This window comes from Enoplosus armatus, chromosome 3 (genome assembly GCF_043641665.1).
Source record: "Enoplosus armatus isolate fEnoArm2 chromosome 3, fEnoArm2.hap1, whole genome shotgun sequence".
Taxonomy (NCBI): domain Eukaryota; kingdom Metazoa; phylum Chordata; class Actinopteri; order Centrarchiformes; family Enoplosidae; genus Enoplosus; species Enoplosus armatus.
The window spans coordinates 4,845,635-4,860,460 of NC_092182.1; the positions used below are offsets into that span (position 1 = coordinate 4,845,635).

At 44.7% G+C, this 14,826-nt stretch overlaps 1 protein-coding gene across 7 annotated transcripts in view; it reads left to right on the plus strand.

The window, feature by feature from the left end:
* The window catches only part of foxp1b (forkhead box P1b), a 76,540-nt gene that overhangs the window by 40,421 nt on the left and 21,293 nt on the right, over positions 1–14,826 (plus strand). For 2 of the 7 annotated variants that reach the window (XM_070901936.1, XM_070901935.1), the window contains exons 4-7: positions 3,225–3,362; positions 3,493–3,624; positions 7,153–7,303; positions 13,603–13,792. In XM_070901936.1, the coding sequence (XP_070758037.1) occupies positions 3,225–3,362; positions 3,493–3,624; positions 7,153–7,303; positions 13,603–13,792 (611 nt within the window). The remainder of the gene's footprint in view (positions 1–3,224; positions 3,363–3,492; positions 3,625–7,152; positions 7,304–13,602; positions 13,793–14,826) is intronic. The other 5 variants (XM_070901933.1, XM_070901930.1, XM_070901934.1 and 2 more) reach the window with 5 other exon arrangements.

Genomic DNA, 14,826 nt, shown 5'->3' on the forward strand with positions numbered 1-14,826 from the left:
GAATTATGATATGAATGAAATGAACGATCCACGATGTTTGACAAAAAGAAATATTTTTTGTTTTAAATTGAGGGAAAAAAAGTTTCAATGAATCATGTTTAATTTCATTCCATAAACATTTTTATACCGAATATACAATACAGACACATTGTTACTCTATATGGAAAATGTGTCTTTGCTCCTCCTATACAGTGTGTCATGGGCTGCACATGTGCCTGTATGTGCTTGTGACAGTTAACATGCCACAGTTAAGACGTGTACGTGTGTGTGTGTGTGTGTGTGTGTGTGTGTGTGTGTGTGTGGCCAGCGGGCCTGTGCTGGTACAGTATATTGCCTCCAGTCAGTCACAGTGCAGCTGTGTGAGAATGTTCCAGGTTTGAATGTTTATGTATGGGAGGCACCTGGAGAGCGCCACACCTTCGCGAAATTCATAAACGTCAGCTATTTCTGGCATCCTCAGAATGTCCTCTTTTTCACACCCTCATATTGGGAGAGCAGATTAGAGCTGGGCTCAGTGGATCCCTCCAGTTATTAGCCCAGTACGAGTCTCCTTTTAGGCTATCTTTAGATGGTGATATATATTTTTCAGGATCATCTGGAGTCATGATGTTATCCAAGAGATAAGGGAGTGCACCATATGGGAGTGCTCTAAATGGCGACTGGCGTCCTGTGTTTGCGTTAAATGGGCATGATACAGCGGCCAGGGCAATATTTTTCAGTTAAAGTGCTCCCTCCCGCCCTTCCTCTCAATAGGATCCAGTCTTAGGCAGATTTTCACTCCTTCAGCACAGGATTAAATGGTAGTAGTTACATTGATCAATAGGTTAAGAAGCATACAATCCCTCTTGCTGCTAATGACCTCAGTAGTAATGGGTAATAAAATGGGGGTCTGTAATAGCCTCTTGCTGGGGCTGTGCACAGAGGAAGCTGCTCTAGCTGTAGTTACTGTGAGCCAGACGCTGCTGACAAGGTGAAGTGTGAAACCATGATGAGATATACACCCAAGGTGTAAAGAATTAAGACAGTTAAATTGAAGGGAATCTCAGTGTAATTTGTAATGAAATTGGCAGCTATTGAGAGCTGGTTAAGTGTGTGAAATCTCTGTGTTAACTTGGGAGTTTGCTCTCCCTTCCTTTTTTTCCATATCACACACTCTATATAATATGGCATGACAAAACGATTATACATTTGAAAATAAGGCAAAATTTACAGCTTGAACACGGTAGTAAAAAATAGAGCATGACAACTATGGAGTAGATTTTTAATGCATGCCGTTAAAGTAAAGCTTCAAAAAAAAAAAAGAGGGGGCATTATTATTTATCCTTGGTGTGCGTGGGGGGTAAATGTCATGTTTAGACGGGAACTATATATCACGTGTGGCGCTTGCGTGTCAGCAAGATGGGGCTGCTTGGTTGACCTTCAAAATAGTTCATCAAAATTAGCGATGCCCCAAAAAAAAGAGAAAAAAAGGGACTTCCGTGGATAATGACTGTGAAATTAGGAAATGGGAGGCCGGGGCTATGCAAATGACAGGACAAGTCATGTGCAAAAGTCAAGATGAACTGCATATTAAGACATAATACAGGGGGGAATTAATATTGCATTTTCCTCCTTGCGCTCCCTACGCCTGCTACTGGAGATGAGAAATGTGGAGTGTGCGTTAGTCCTGGGTGGGGCTGAACCTCCTTTGCTCTCTTGGGGCTGGAGGAAGCACAGCACAGTGCAGTCTGGCACTGCTCAATAAAGTTAACGGAGAGCATCAAAGCTGCTCTGTCCTATTTGACACCGCTGCCCTTTCCTCTGCATTTGCAGTACAAGCTGTTCATTATGGCGGCGCTTTGTTTTTGTTTTATGCTACGGCGGGGAGGATGAAGAAGGTGATGTGCATGCAGGGGGTGTGTGTCAAGAAAAGCCCCTTAGTTATCGGGATTTTTAACAACGAAATTACATTCAGAAGCGCATGAAAAATTCAAAGGGGGTGTCATTAGCTGTAAGGCGGCCACACAATTTGGGTAACCTTGGTGAAGACAGACTGTCACCCGTTGCGTCCGCTCTATCAGCTGCTGACATCAGCCTGCAAAGCACTTTTCAACACTCATGCACATACATGCTAATGTTAATGTGCACGTACACAAAGGAACGAGCGGCGCAACATGTTAACAACTGACGCAGCACTATCAAATACATCTCAGTTGCTGTTTGTCATCCGAGTGTCAAGGAAAGGAGCTTTTAATGGTATTGCACATCATAGCAGTGAGTGGCAGCATCCAGACACACTCGGAGTCCTCTACGCCGCCGGAGCAATTAAGGCACCCTGACAACTGTGGGGGCTCTTTCGGTGTCACAACAAATCACTTGTTTTGAGGAGTCATGCACTCACACCTTTTCTGCTGGGAGTTAGTTAGAGGCCTGCGTGTTCTTCACCGTGGCTCCTCCTCCAGGCACTCCACATCTTCACAATAATAGATCGCTGTTGACAGCGTCTCTAATGAAATGTTCTCACATGACATGCCGTGCGTGTGTATGTGCGACGAGCTGGGCCGCCGCGTTTTTTTGGAGGCAATGTTTCACGTCCTCAGGTGCGGCCACGTTTCGCCGGCTTCGTACGAACGGCGGGCTCTGAGGAGGAGCGTCACGGCAGATGCAGATCATGTCAGACGGCGTTGAGGGGTTGTGTGTGTGTGTGTGTGTGTGTGTGTGTGTTTGTGTGTGTGTGTGTGAGTGAGGGGAAGGTCGGATGGATGGAGGCCGTTCACTCCACAGGCATGATCCACGCCTTGCTGTCTCGTGTCCTTTAGCCCGCCTCCGTCTGGTGTGGTGTCATAACGGTTAGAGGGGTTGGAGTGTGTGTGTTTGTGTGTTTGTTGGAGGGCATGTGCAGCTTATAAAACATCAAGATGACACTTGAGATGAATTCCTAGTATCCAGTCAAAAGCAAGGGGCTATTTTATATATATTATATAATATAGTTTATATGTATTTTTTTGTTGAATGGTATTTATCCCTGGCAAGTTGTAAGCCTTCAGTTTTTTCCATATTCGACCACATGATCTCCGACCTTTCGCCTATTGCATGCTGGTATAGGCTTTAGCCCACTTGACTATTAACAGGACTAAGCGTGTATAGAGAATGGCTCGCTTTTTGTTTCCTGCATTCACTCTGTGCTGCATTAGTGGATTCATGTTTTTTTGACGTCTGCTTGCTTGTCTTGTGTGTCTGTGCAGGTTCCAGTGTCAGTGGCTATGATGACACCCCAAGTGATAACTCCACAGCAGATGCAGCAAATCCTTCAGCAGCAAGTCCTGAGCCCTCAGCAGCTCCAGGTCCTTCTCCAGCAGCAACAGGCCCTCATGTTACAGCAGGTAATGTGCTCCTGACGTTCATGTCACGAATGCATAGACAGCATTTCACAAAAAAAAAGATTCACTTCACTTCGATCCTCAAAGTGTCGAACACTCTCACTCACATGTCGCCTTCCTACCTCTTCTGCAGCAGCAACTCCAAGAGTTCTACAAGAAGCAGCAGGAACAGCTCCACCTCCAGCTTTTACAGCAGCAGCAGCAGCAGCAGCAGCAGCAGCAACAGCAGCAGCAGCAGCATGCAGGCAGCAAGCAGAGCAAAGAGGTAGGCTGACATCACTCTTAACTGCCTGCCATTACCAAACCCGTTGGCCAGACAGAGCATGGAAGGCATGTGTGCTCCCTCCCTCAACCCCATCTGCTTCCAGACCGTGGTTGAAGCAGAGAGGAGAGGGGGAGAATCAAGTGCACTCATGCTTCTGATTAGCATGTCAGACTTGCTGGATAAATGGTAACAACTGACTGATACTGTGCTAAGAATACAGTGTCTCTTTTTTCTCTCCAAGCGTCTCCACATTAAATGTAATATTTTATGGAGCCCGAGCCTCACTCCATTGTTCTATTTTTTTTTCCCAAGTAAACAAGTGTCCTGTGCAACAAAGAGATGACCGCTCCTGTGAGCCTCGTGTAGGACATAATGAAAGGCAGAAGGGAGAAAGGCAGGAACACGGAGCATATAAATCTGAGAGGCTTTTCTCGGTAATTAACATGGAAATGGCAGAGGAAGAGAAGGCATGTAATTGTGAGATATCAGTGCAGAGAGCGCTCCCAGCTTTGTTGCCTGTGTTGAGTTTTTTTTTTTCTCTCTCTCTCTCTTCTCTCTCTCTCTCTCTCTCTCCTTCGCTCCCTCCAGTGCAGCAGGGCTTGCTCGTAGGCAGCGGCTTAATGCGTGTTAATGACTTGAGGATACAGGCATCACTGTGGACAAAGCAAATTATTATTGTGCGGTCAGAAGAAGTTCAAAGACAATCTGGGAAATTTCTTTTTTTGCTCTTGTCCCCGTTGAGTTCCATGTTTGGAGAGTGGAGGAAGTATAGAAAATGAAGCCCTATGTTAAAAGCAGAGACACACACACACACACACACACATCCACGCATGCTCACGCTCACACACGTCCGTGCGCTGTCGAAGCTCCCAACTTCAAAGTCGTAGCTCCCTAATTAATGAACTGCGGGCTTCAGTTTGGACAAGTTGTGGCGTGATGCTCCCATAAATCAACATGACAGCAGAGCTCCTCGGCCTCAGATAGGGCCTGTCACCAAGTCGCATCTGATGTAAACACTAGAGGAGCAGGGGGGAAAAGAGGGGGGTGAGGGGGAGGGGGATGGCAAGGAGGTGCAATTGATCAGTTGAATGGAGCATGAGAATAAAAGAAAAAACAACTTTTGAAGCATATTATGTATGATCACAGGAAATGGATGCAGCCTCGAGAGGCTCTCCCCCTCTGCCGATGTTTTCTTTCTCTCCCCATCGCGCTCTCCTTTTTTTTTTTTTTTTCAGTCGCATTTCTCGCAGCCATCAAAAGACAGAATAAGAATTACACAGTGACTCCCCTGTGGCTGCCAGACAATAACCCCCTGTTGTTGCTTTGTGCCTCTTTTATTTTAAAGACATCAAAATTTAGTTTTTCAAAGATCTTTAACTTTATATTTGAAGCTTGACAATAAAGGCCTGCCAGTGCCACTCTTTATCATTTGTCAGGGACTGTATTTTTCTCTCCCTCGTGCCACTTCTTGTTAACCTCTTATTTGGTCTATTGGGTCGGGGGGTTTTAATGTGTCTGCATGCTGGGAGCGCACAGGAGCTCCTGTCAGCTGATGGGACCAGAAGAAGAAAAAAAATGTGAAGGGGAGAGAGTTAAATTCATTTGCAATACTCGATTTTTCTTTCTTCCTCTTTTTTTTCTGAAAAGCCACCCTCCCTTTATTTAGCGTTTTGATGAAAGACATTGTTCCTTGTGAACTCCCACCCCCGTAGCACTATTATCTTTGTCTCAGGCTGTCAGGGAGGAGCTGGAGAACACCACAGAAAACCACTGAAGACATGAGAAACTTTTCTCACACTGATGGAAGAGGAAAAAAGAACCAACCGCCTTTCATAAATAGCACAGATCAGAGGGGATCACAGGCCACCTGCATCCCGAATTTCACTGAAACGTCTGAGATCTCTATCGTGTCTCTCTCACTTCTCTCTCAGCTCATTTTGGGTTAGATCACACATGAGCCTGTAAGTGAATGTGGTTACTCCTCGATTATGACTCTGCTCCCACTGTCAAAGCGCCTTTTCCCCCTGATTGATCCAATGAGACGACCCTGCTCACTGTAATAGACCAGCGCCGTCCAGAGCTTTATTTTTAGCGAGCCAGTGCAGGAGCAATAGGCAGGGCGGAGGGAGAGGAAGGGAAAGGGAAGGCCGCTAGCTAGACCCTTTTGACAAGCCGAACGGGGGTGGGCAGAGGGGGGGGGGGGGGGGGGGGGGGGGGGCGCGTTTTATCTGGCTGTTTCAGTGGTTTCAGAGCCGCCAGCGAGTGACCTGACAGCCACGTTGCACCGAGACCTTTTTTGTATGCACTCAATTGTGAGAAGTAAACAAAGTGGTGTATCCTGTGTTTGGTAAAAGGGTGCGGTGCACAGCTTGGCAGCCCCTGCACTGCTTTTAGTGCCCCCTCCTCTCTCCTCCCACCCCGCTTGACAACTGGCCTTGTATACTCATAAACAGGCCTGAGTCTCAGGCATGCTTATTTCATCCTTATCAATTAGAAAATACAAAAGGTGTCCTGATAGATTGTGTTGTTTCATTGGACACGTTGTGGATTTGTTGAGAGCAGGGATTGACGAAAGGGTTAAGAGTAATCTCTCTCCTCCGTGCCCCTGCTATCTAAATAACATCTTCTCATTTGTTTTGACTCATAGCAGATTGGGGATATTAGATAATTTCCTTCTATTTATTATTCTGACTTAGTCTTTTTCTCCTTTCCATTTTCCTCTCTACCATCATGTCGCCTCTTCATCCCACCAGAGTTCACACGTTTCACTTACCAGAGCCAAACCCCCCCCCTAAACCCGAAAACAGTACAGGCACACCAGCTTTTCATTAAAAAAAAAGTCTTGATGAAACAGACGCAGCACAGTCAGATCAACAAAACAGCTATCTCTCAGTGGGTCCACAGTGCTTGCTGCGCTGGCTGGGGGGAGAAGTGTATCCCTGAGCTCAGCGCCATGCCTGGGAGAGTTGCGAGAGTTGCTGGGGTGGTTATTAAGCACTTTGATTTAGTCACACGTTGTTTGCTGAATTATGAATGGCTGTAATTAAATTCCTGTGGCTCTTATTATGAATGATTAACTATGTTGTTTCATTGTTTGTCATTTGCCTCCCGACTCCTCGTTAATTAAGAGAGAGAGGGATGTATATTGTACCTGTCTTAAGTGGGCCCAGGCAAACCCCCAGTAAAGGCAACATTTATGAAAATTACTCTATTGCACTATTGTGTGTTAGCACATGCAAAATCCTTTAACTTTTGTATTTTATGAATGAACGTGTTGTTCTAAAGTGTTCTACTTTACAACCTGAACTATGAACTCCGTGGCCTTGAACTTAAAATGTTTTTCTTCAGAGGCACACGTAATTCCAGTAATGTACAAACCGGAAATTCAGCTTTATACGTTTGCACTGGCTGTTATGCTTCTATATATATATATAAATATATATATATATATATATATATATGTCTGTTTGCTGATGGTGTGCCTCTCTATCTTTTTTTTTGTGTGTGTGTGTGTGTGTGTACCACCAGCAGCAGGTGTCGGCACAGCAGTTGGCCTTCCAGCAGCAGCTCCTGCAGGTCCAGCAGGTCCAGCAGCAGCATCTGCTCAACCTTCAGAGGCAAGGGCTGCTCACAATCCAGCCTGGACAGACCGGCCTGCCGCTGCACTCCCTCACTCAGGGTCAGTACCAGTATATCACAGCACTGTACTCAACTAGTAGCCTGCAGCACTTTGTCAAATCTCCTGCCCATCAGGCCTCAATGGGAGCATTTGTGGTAACAAAAGACTGCAACAAAACTATGTCTGGGGATGATCCAACACCTCTTTTCACCTCCAACATATGTCAAAGAGCTCAAATGTGTTTGCTGACGTGAAGAGAAGATCTAGCCTGCTGTTGGGTGCACATTAGAGTCTGGGTTACAAGACAAAAGGGTTTAGGGTCCTGCTACTACAACTGTTAATTGATATATTGGATGATCCTGGTGGGGGGTTGTTCCCCGAACATGACTTGTTTTTTTATAATAAGCAAAATTCTGCTTGCAAAATTGTTAAGAGCAGAGGAAGTGTTCAGTTGTAGCGTAGGAGGATTTTAATCAACTGTCTGTAAAAGGTACAGTAACGCCTGCTAACACATCTAAAATCAATTTTATATGAGCTAGCTTTCACTTGAAGAGCCACATGATCATCATGAAGATGAATGTTGTGTCACAGCCTTTAATCTCTAACAGTTGTGGGAGAAACTTTTTGACTTTTTTTTTGGCACACAGATGCACAAACTATAAGCAGCCTCGCCGTCACAATATCAGTATTCCTATGGGTCTTCAAAAATCTAAACCCCTAATGAGATTACTCTGACTTTGACTGCCATGCAGAGCTGTTGGGGTGGCATTGTAGAAATCTGGGAAGTTTTCAGGCACCGGTTTTACCAACAATCTATTTCAGCATTGCAGCTTGTGTAAATGTGTATCTCAGTGTATGTATTCAGGGTCGTGTGATCTGCTACTGCTACAATACCTGTACAAATTGACTTAGTCAAAGTGAACAATGCACCACTTAAGTATGTAACCACATACGGTACGTGGTTTCACTGATTCAGGACACACCTACTGTAAATCCTCACTCAACACTTCTCTAATTTACTAAATGGCATCTCACACCTCTTGTCCGGGTCTGCTGTTTACAGTACCACAGCATTCAGTTTGATTCTCGGGCGCTACACTTTGTTTATTTCCACCGTCGACTTTAGAAGTAAAGTATCCCACTGTTCAGTGGAGATAGAGTGAGATGTCCATGCTTTGTCCTTGAACTCTCTGTGTACTGCGCCTGTGATTGGCATCCTGGTGGCAGTCTCCTTCAGCCTGGACGAAAGACTGGATCTATTGTTCTCAAACTGCCAGTGAACTTGTCATTGTGAAACGGCCTGTTACTTGATAGGGAGTCAATACTTGTTGTTTGGCCAGGAAGTTTATTTCTTTATTTATCCTTTTAATATTTTGTCAAGGAGTGGTCGCCTTGTGACAAAGACGGCGTCATCAGGGTTTTAGAACATGACATCGACTATTCATTCCCAGCTAAGACAAACAGTTTTGAAATAACAAGATAAGGGCGATAAAAACGGGAGGGTTTGTGGGGGTGGGGGGGTGGGAGGTGCTTAGGTAATAGGCAAACACAAACACGGTTTGTACAGTGGTGTTATTGTTTGGACTGGGTATGGAATCACTCATCCACTCGCAGACGATTGCCATGGGCACAGGCGTGGAGCGCCGGCTGTGTTGTGAGTGTGCTTTGCTGAATTGCTCTGTGTCAGATGTCTGGCAAACACACACACACCCTTTGAGTAAAGCATTATATGGGTGATATGGCTAGGTCCTGTGCTCTTGATGGATTTCACAACATCCCCAGAACATCCTGTTTATACTGTGCCATCATCAAATACCTCCAAGGCGTCTTATCTTATCAAGAGAGTAGGTGTATTGAATCTTTTATGCTTTGTCTGTGTCTTGTGTGGTGCATTTTGTTAAAATAGTCATTTCAATTATTATTTGCATTAATAGGGAGAATCCTTGCATCAAATGCAATAAATAAATCATTGGAGCCTCCTACAGTGCATCACCATCCCCAATAAGGTGTCGTACACACAATTAAATATTTGTAGTTGAAAAAATGAGAAATTTTCTCTCAACAGTGTATCGAAAGGAATTGTACTCAAAACTCAAACTATTTCTTGAAGGTGTTGTTTGTACAATTAGTGTTTTGTCTCAGTTTGTTACGACCAGTCGAACCTGGTTGGTTTGCCCTCGCACTCCACTGATGGTTTAACTCTGTGCCTCCGACAGCTGTTACAACACTTAGCTAGCTGCTCCAGGCCCCCAGTTTGTCTTCCTATTCTACACATTTTCTGCTTGACTGTTTGAAGTTATTGATGACCTTTCTGTTTTCCACATCACTAAACTCTTTCATGCATCAGCGGACGAGGCCCATGGTGCTCAGATCTAATCTGCAATATTCAGCTAGCAGTTAGCACTGCGTCGGAAGTGATGAGTTAATCTGCTCTGTTTGGGTCCCGGCGATTATGGATTCAAACTTGGGGGGCAGTAAATTGGCCTGGCTTTTTAACTGGTGATTTTTATTTCCTTTCATTTCAAAACGTACATATCAATATAATTCTTTTAAAAAGCCACTGTTATCACGTGCAATCTTCTGTATCCCTTTTTCATGTGCCAAGACAATGAAAGGAACAAAAGGTTTTCATATAATAGGTCACTGCAGAGTAATTAAAGAAAACTAGGTGTGCAATCTGCAGTTGTTTTTGGGGGGTACAATGATGCAGTTTACGGCTCTTTTTTGCATCACTCTTCTGCTTAGTTACATTGTTGGCTGAGACAGATTACAGCCATTTTTTTTCCTGCCACAGCGATGGACTGAAGGAATGCATTTGAATTAGCTTTTCCAAAACTGTGATAGCACTAATTAAGTGTAAACTTGTAGATAGCAGTTTTGAGTGAAAAAACAATTGCTCACATTATCTGGAGTATAATTTGTTTCTCTTGTCGTAAATTCTTTTGACATTAATGTTCAAAGTCTTGGAAGCGGCCAGACGGTATCTGTTATAAATTACAACAATGTGTTTGGGGAGGATATAACTCTCATAAATATAAATTTGATCCCCCTCCCCGCCCCCTCACAAAAGCCTGTCCTCTTGACCTGATAAGTGAGTCAGTGGTTGCTCAGGCTCATAGGTGTTGTATGTGTGTGTTTTCATGTTTATGCACGTATGTGTGTGTCACAGAGGTGGCCAGTGTTGTGTGCACATCCTGGCTACATCAGCCGCTCACCCTCCGAGTGAGTTCTTGTAGCCGCACAACATCATTTAAGCTGTCTAGCAGAGGCCAGTGGGACAGTGACAAGACAAATTTGTCGGTAATATGAAAGCAAAGAATGTGGAGAGCCATGAAGTGCTCACAGAACAGCAGCACATCGGGGACAGCGGCGGGTAATGCGGGTGACCTGTCAGTGATTGATACATCCAGCAGTGGGCTACTGGTAATAGTTCCTGCAGCATTAGGACAGGATATATTTCAGGCCTAAGGGGTGCATATCAGCAGGCCAGTGATTACGGCAACATAAACAGGGGTGCAGTAAAGGTCCCAGCCTGACGGAACAATAAACTAATAGCGATGTCACTGTCCCCCCATGGCACCGGCACTGTGTGTGAGAAGTAACAGCTCGGTTTAAAGAGCCCGGAGCACTGGGGGCCATTTTTTATTTGGGGGATGATGGCCTGCAACTGATGTCATTATGAACCTTAAATCAACTTTCTGCTTGCTTGAACATGGTCACCTGGGTACAGGGGGACAAGGACAGGAAAAGGTTGAAGAGCTCGGCCTGTCTCGGTGCCAGAGCTACCTGCAGAGGTAAAATTGAGTTGGGAGGCCGGTGATCAATCAAGTGTCCCAACAACATACATTTTTTAGAGTGCTTGTCCGTGTTTCCGAGGTGTAATGAGTGGAATAGTTGTGTTGAAAAATGGAAAGAGGAAAGATAAACCAATCCGGCATTTAAAGGATGGACAAAGCGAGGACCCAAGAAAGAGGATTTACAGATCAATGTCATTATGTGTCCCACAGTAATCAGATGGAGAGGGACTCAATGCATTTTGTCCAAACACAAAATATAATACCCTCTGAGACGTTTGTGTAATGATATTTTATTGTCATTTATGTGTAATCATGAGCCATAGCTGTTGTTGGGTTTGAAGAGATTAGGGTTAGATAGGAGTGCAGAGAGGGAAGGGGCGAACAGAGAGCTATAAAACTATAGACTAGATCCAGAAGGAGACAGCCCGGTCCCACTCCGTTACCCCTCTCATCAGACCGGTCTATCCGCTGCGGTTTCATCTGAGTAAACAGTGGTGTCGGGGTCACCAGGACTGCTGGGTAATTGAGCCAGTGTGGGCCGCCCTGTCAAGCACATCGGCTAAAAATACATCGCCCACTGTCACCGGGCACCAAGTGGGGGGAAAATGATTGTTCCCGCTGTCGGAGCGCAGGACACTCGCATCACCGGTGACCTTCCGCTTCCAAAACCAGCGATCACAGGAGAGAGAGAAAAAAAAAGAAGAAAAGAAACAAAAACAACTTGCTGCAAAGTCTCCTTATAACATCAAGTCAACAATGGAGCCTTTGATAATGTGACTGGAAAATCAGCAAGCAGTGGATTAGCATGCTGTAACACAGAGCGCAATATTAAGCATGTTTAGCCTGTCATGGACGTGCACTTCGATTAGGGCACATCAAGGCATTGAAGAGAATAAGGGAGAATACAGGCAGGCAGAATGGAGCGAGGGTGTTGAAATATTCGAATGAGGGAAGACGCTCCTTGGAACGTGGAAAGGTTATTGATTTGTCCTGTAATCATTTCCTGCTCTTTGATATGCAAACGATCTAGTGTGAATTTACAGCAATCCTATCAGACTCATTTCACAGTTCTTAGCCCCTGCGTCTCTCCGGAGTCCTCCGCCTCATTAGGCCAATGTTCTCCATTACCAGCATAATTAAAATCTTTAGTAGCTTATCAAATTAAAAATATTTTTGCTGATCGTATTGAGATCTTCACCTCACAGTTATTTTCCACAACAGGAATAAATTACGACTAAGCATTTTGCACACAATGTGTTACAATCTGGTGCTTGAAAGGAGCACTTCTGGTATCTATAGAGCTGGTGATGAGAAACGGGGAGGAGAGGGAGGTGAGGCGGGTGGGGGGGGGGGATCCGGAGAATATAAACCCAAGTAGATAAGCATGTGCAAATCATCTTTCATTTGCCAGTGCTCATTTTGAGAATGGATTTAATTAATTGTAATGTTAAACGAGCGGTCTTGCCCATTTGCTCTGTGGTTAAATTCACCACATATCCGAGGGCTTCTTTCACCATGCTTAAAACTTGTGGCTTATTTAAGCACAGATTTGAACACCTAATACAAAACCACACACACACACACACACACACTCCCCTATTAGATCTTTAAGTATGCTATTAAAATCGTGGTTACCCAGATGCGGTTCTGTTTTGACTGAAAATACAAATAGCCAAAGATTCTGCACCCATGAGGCTTAGTCTTGTTTTACATATCAGCTTTATCCTCATTTGTGTCAAATGAAAGCACGGTAACAGACACGCCGCAGATGGACACATATGTATAATGTGTGCCGACAAAGGCTCTCTCCTCTAAAGACGTGGAGAGCGGGGTGCACAAACTCAGCATTATCCTTCTTCATCCCAACTCTGGCCCTGGGTGTCGGGATCGCTGTCACTCATAGTCAAAAAAAAAACAAAAAACACACGTTCTCCGTAGATGTGTTTGCAGCACACAGAAAAATGTCTTCTGTCTTCAAGGGATTTTTTCTTTTTTTTTTTCAAAGGGCTGTGTGAGCTGCAGTGTGCTTGACTTGTTAAATGAGGTTTAAGTCTTCTGTGTCAATTGGAGGCGGTGCAGAGCTTTAAGTATTTTGCACATTAATGCGCTTTTGAGAATATTACCCCAGGGTCCTGTTTCTCAAGGAGGCAGGGGTGGGATGTTTTCTAGTGTTGCTATTGTAAACTTTTTGTTGTGTACGTTCTGCACATCTCTGTTGTTGTGAGAAAATGATGGTGATTATTCAGATTTCATGCCTTGTCTGGGTGTTAATTATTTACTCTGGGCATGAAATTTGCGTGAATGCCAGGGATTTGTGTATACAAACACGCTTCAGATCACAGGAAAAATGGGAGGGAGAGAAGGAGGTGGCAGGGAGGGGGGGGGGGGGGGGGGGGGGGGGGGGGGGGTTGCAGGCAAGAGCTCTCAGTGCATTACCCTGTAGTGGAATATTTTCTAATTAATACTCGGCTTTGTTTACAGACGCTTTGATTTAATTAAGTGATGAAGAAGAGAGTTGGATTAGCTGTTAATTGATTTAATTATCCAATTTGTTTGTCTCAGGCATGATTCCAGCAGAGCTGCAGCAACTGTGGAAGGAGGTGACAAATGCTCACGTGAAAGAGGAGCACAACAGCAGCAGCAACAACGGCCACCGGGGCCTTGACCTGTCATCCCCGGCACCGCCAAAGAACCCACTCCTCAACCAGCATGCCTCCACCAACGGGCAGTACATGAGTCACAAGAGAGAAGGGTGAGTCCCCTCCCTCTGCAAGGTCTTTTTATATAATCCTTGTTTTTACTTGTCTTTTTATTTGCATGTGCGTGCTCTCACAATGAGAACATGCAGTCAGTGAAGGCACGCAAGCTTAAAATGAAGTTTTTCAAAGCGCTGTTCCGACTGGTAATTAACCTGGTGAAACAGTTCACTGTCATCGTTGTGTAAAGCAAACAGAAGGCCCATGCGCTGCATATTCCCATTTAAAACAGCAATTTCTCACAGGGGCTCGGTTGATGGACATGTCCCCATAGGGTTTGCATAGAGATTACTATTAATTTACCATTTGTGAGTATTATTTTAAGGCCACTTTTCTGTGTCTGGATGCAGCTGGGGATTTCATAGGAACACCTGGAATGAATACAGGGATTTGGAGAAATGTGCGCGCAGTCGAAATGGGATCACCGTACTGTTAATGAGGGGGTCAGGGTATTGACCCCCCTCCTGCTATTGTTTCAATTGCACATTGGAGCTGGAGTTGCAGCCGGGACTTCAGTTCCTTCATAACATTTAGATTACCAGTGTCTTCTCAAAAGGGAAAAACACTTCCTTGTATACTGTGTACTTGTTGACATGTCGAATCAGCCTCATCATCACCTGTCAGTTCAGGAATGAACAAAGAAAACACAACAAGAACAGCAAGCTATTATATGCTTGAAGAAACAAACCCTGGGTGTATCATCGTTTTCAAGAACCAGGATGAATCATCCATGAGATGTGTGTGCTCTCTGAGCTACGTGTCTGTGTCTTTAAGGAAGGAATTAATTTGGCATCTTACACATTTGCTTGTTTTCTTGCACCACAGCCTGATCTTTGAACTGCTAGTGAGGAGCCTCCAGGCACCATGAGCTCACTGCATAACATCTGACTTGTGTTTCAGTGATCAAAACCTACGCGTCATTATGAAAGCAATGCCGATGAAGACATGTTTAGCACAGTAAACCAGCAGGCCTTTGGAGGTAAAGAGGGGCTGCTAGTGGAGGGGGTGCATGGGGGGGGGGGGGTTATAG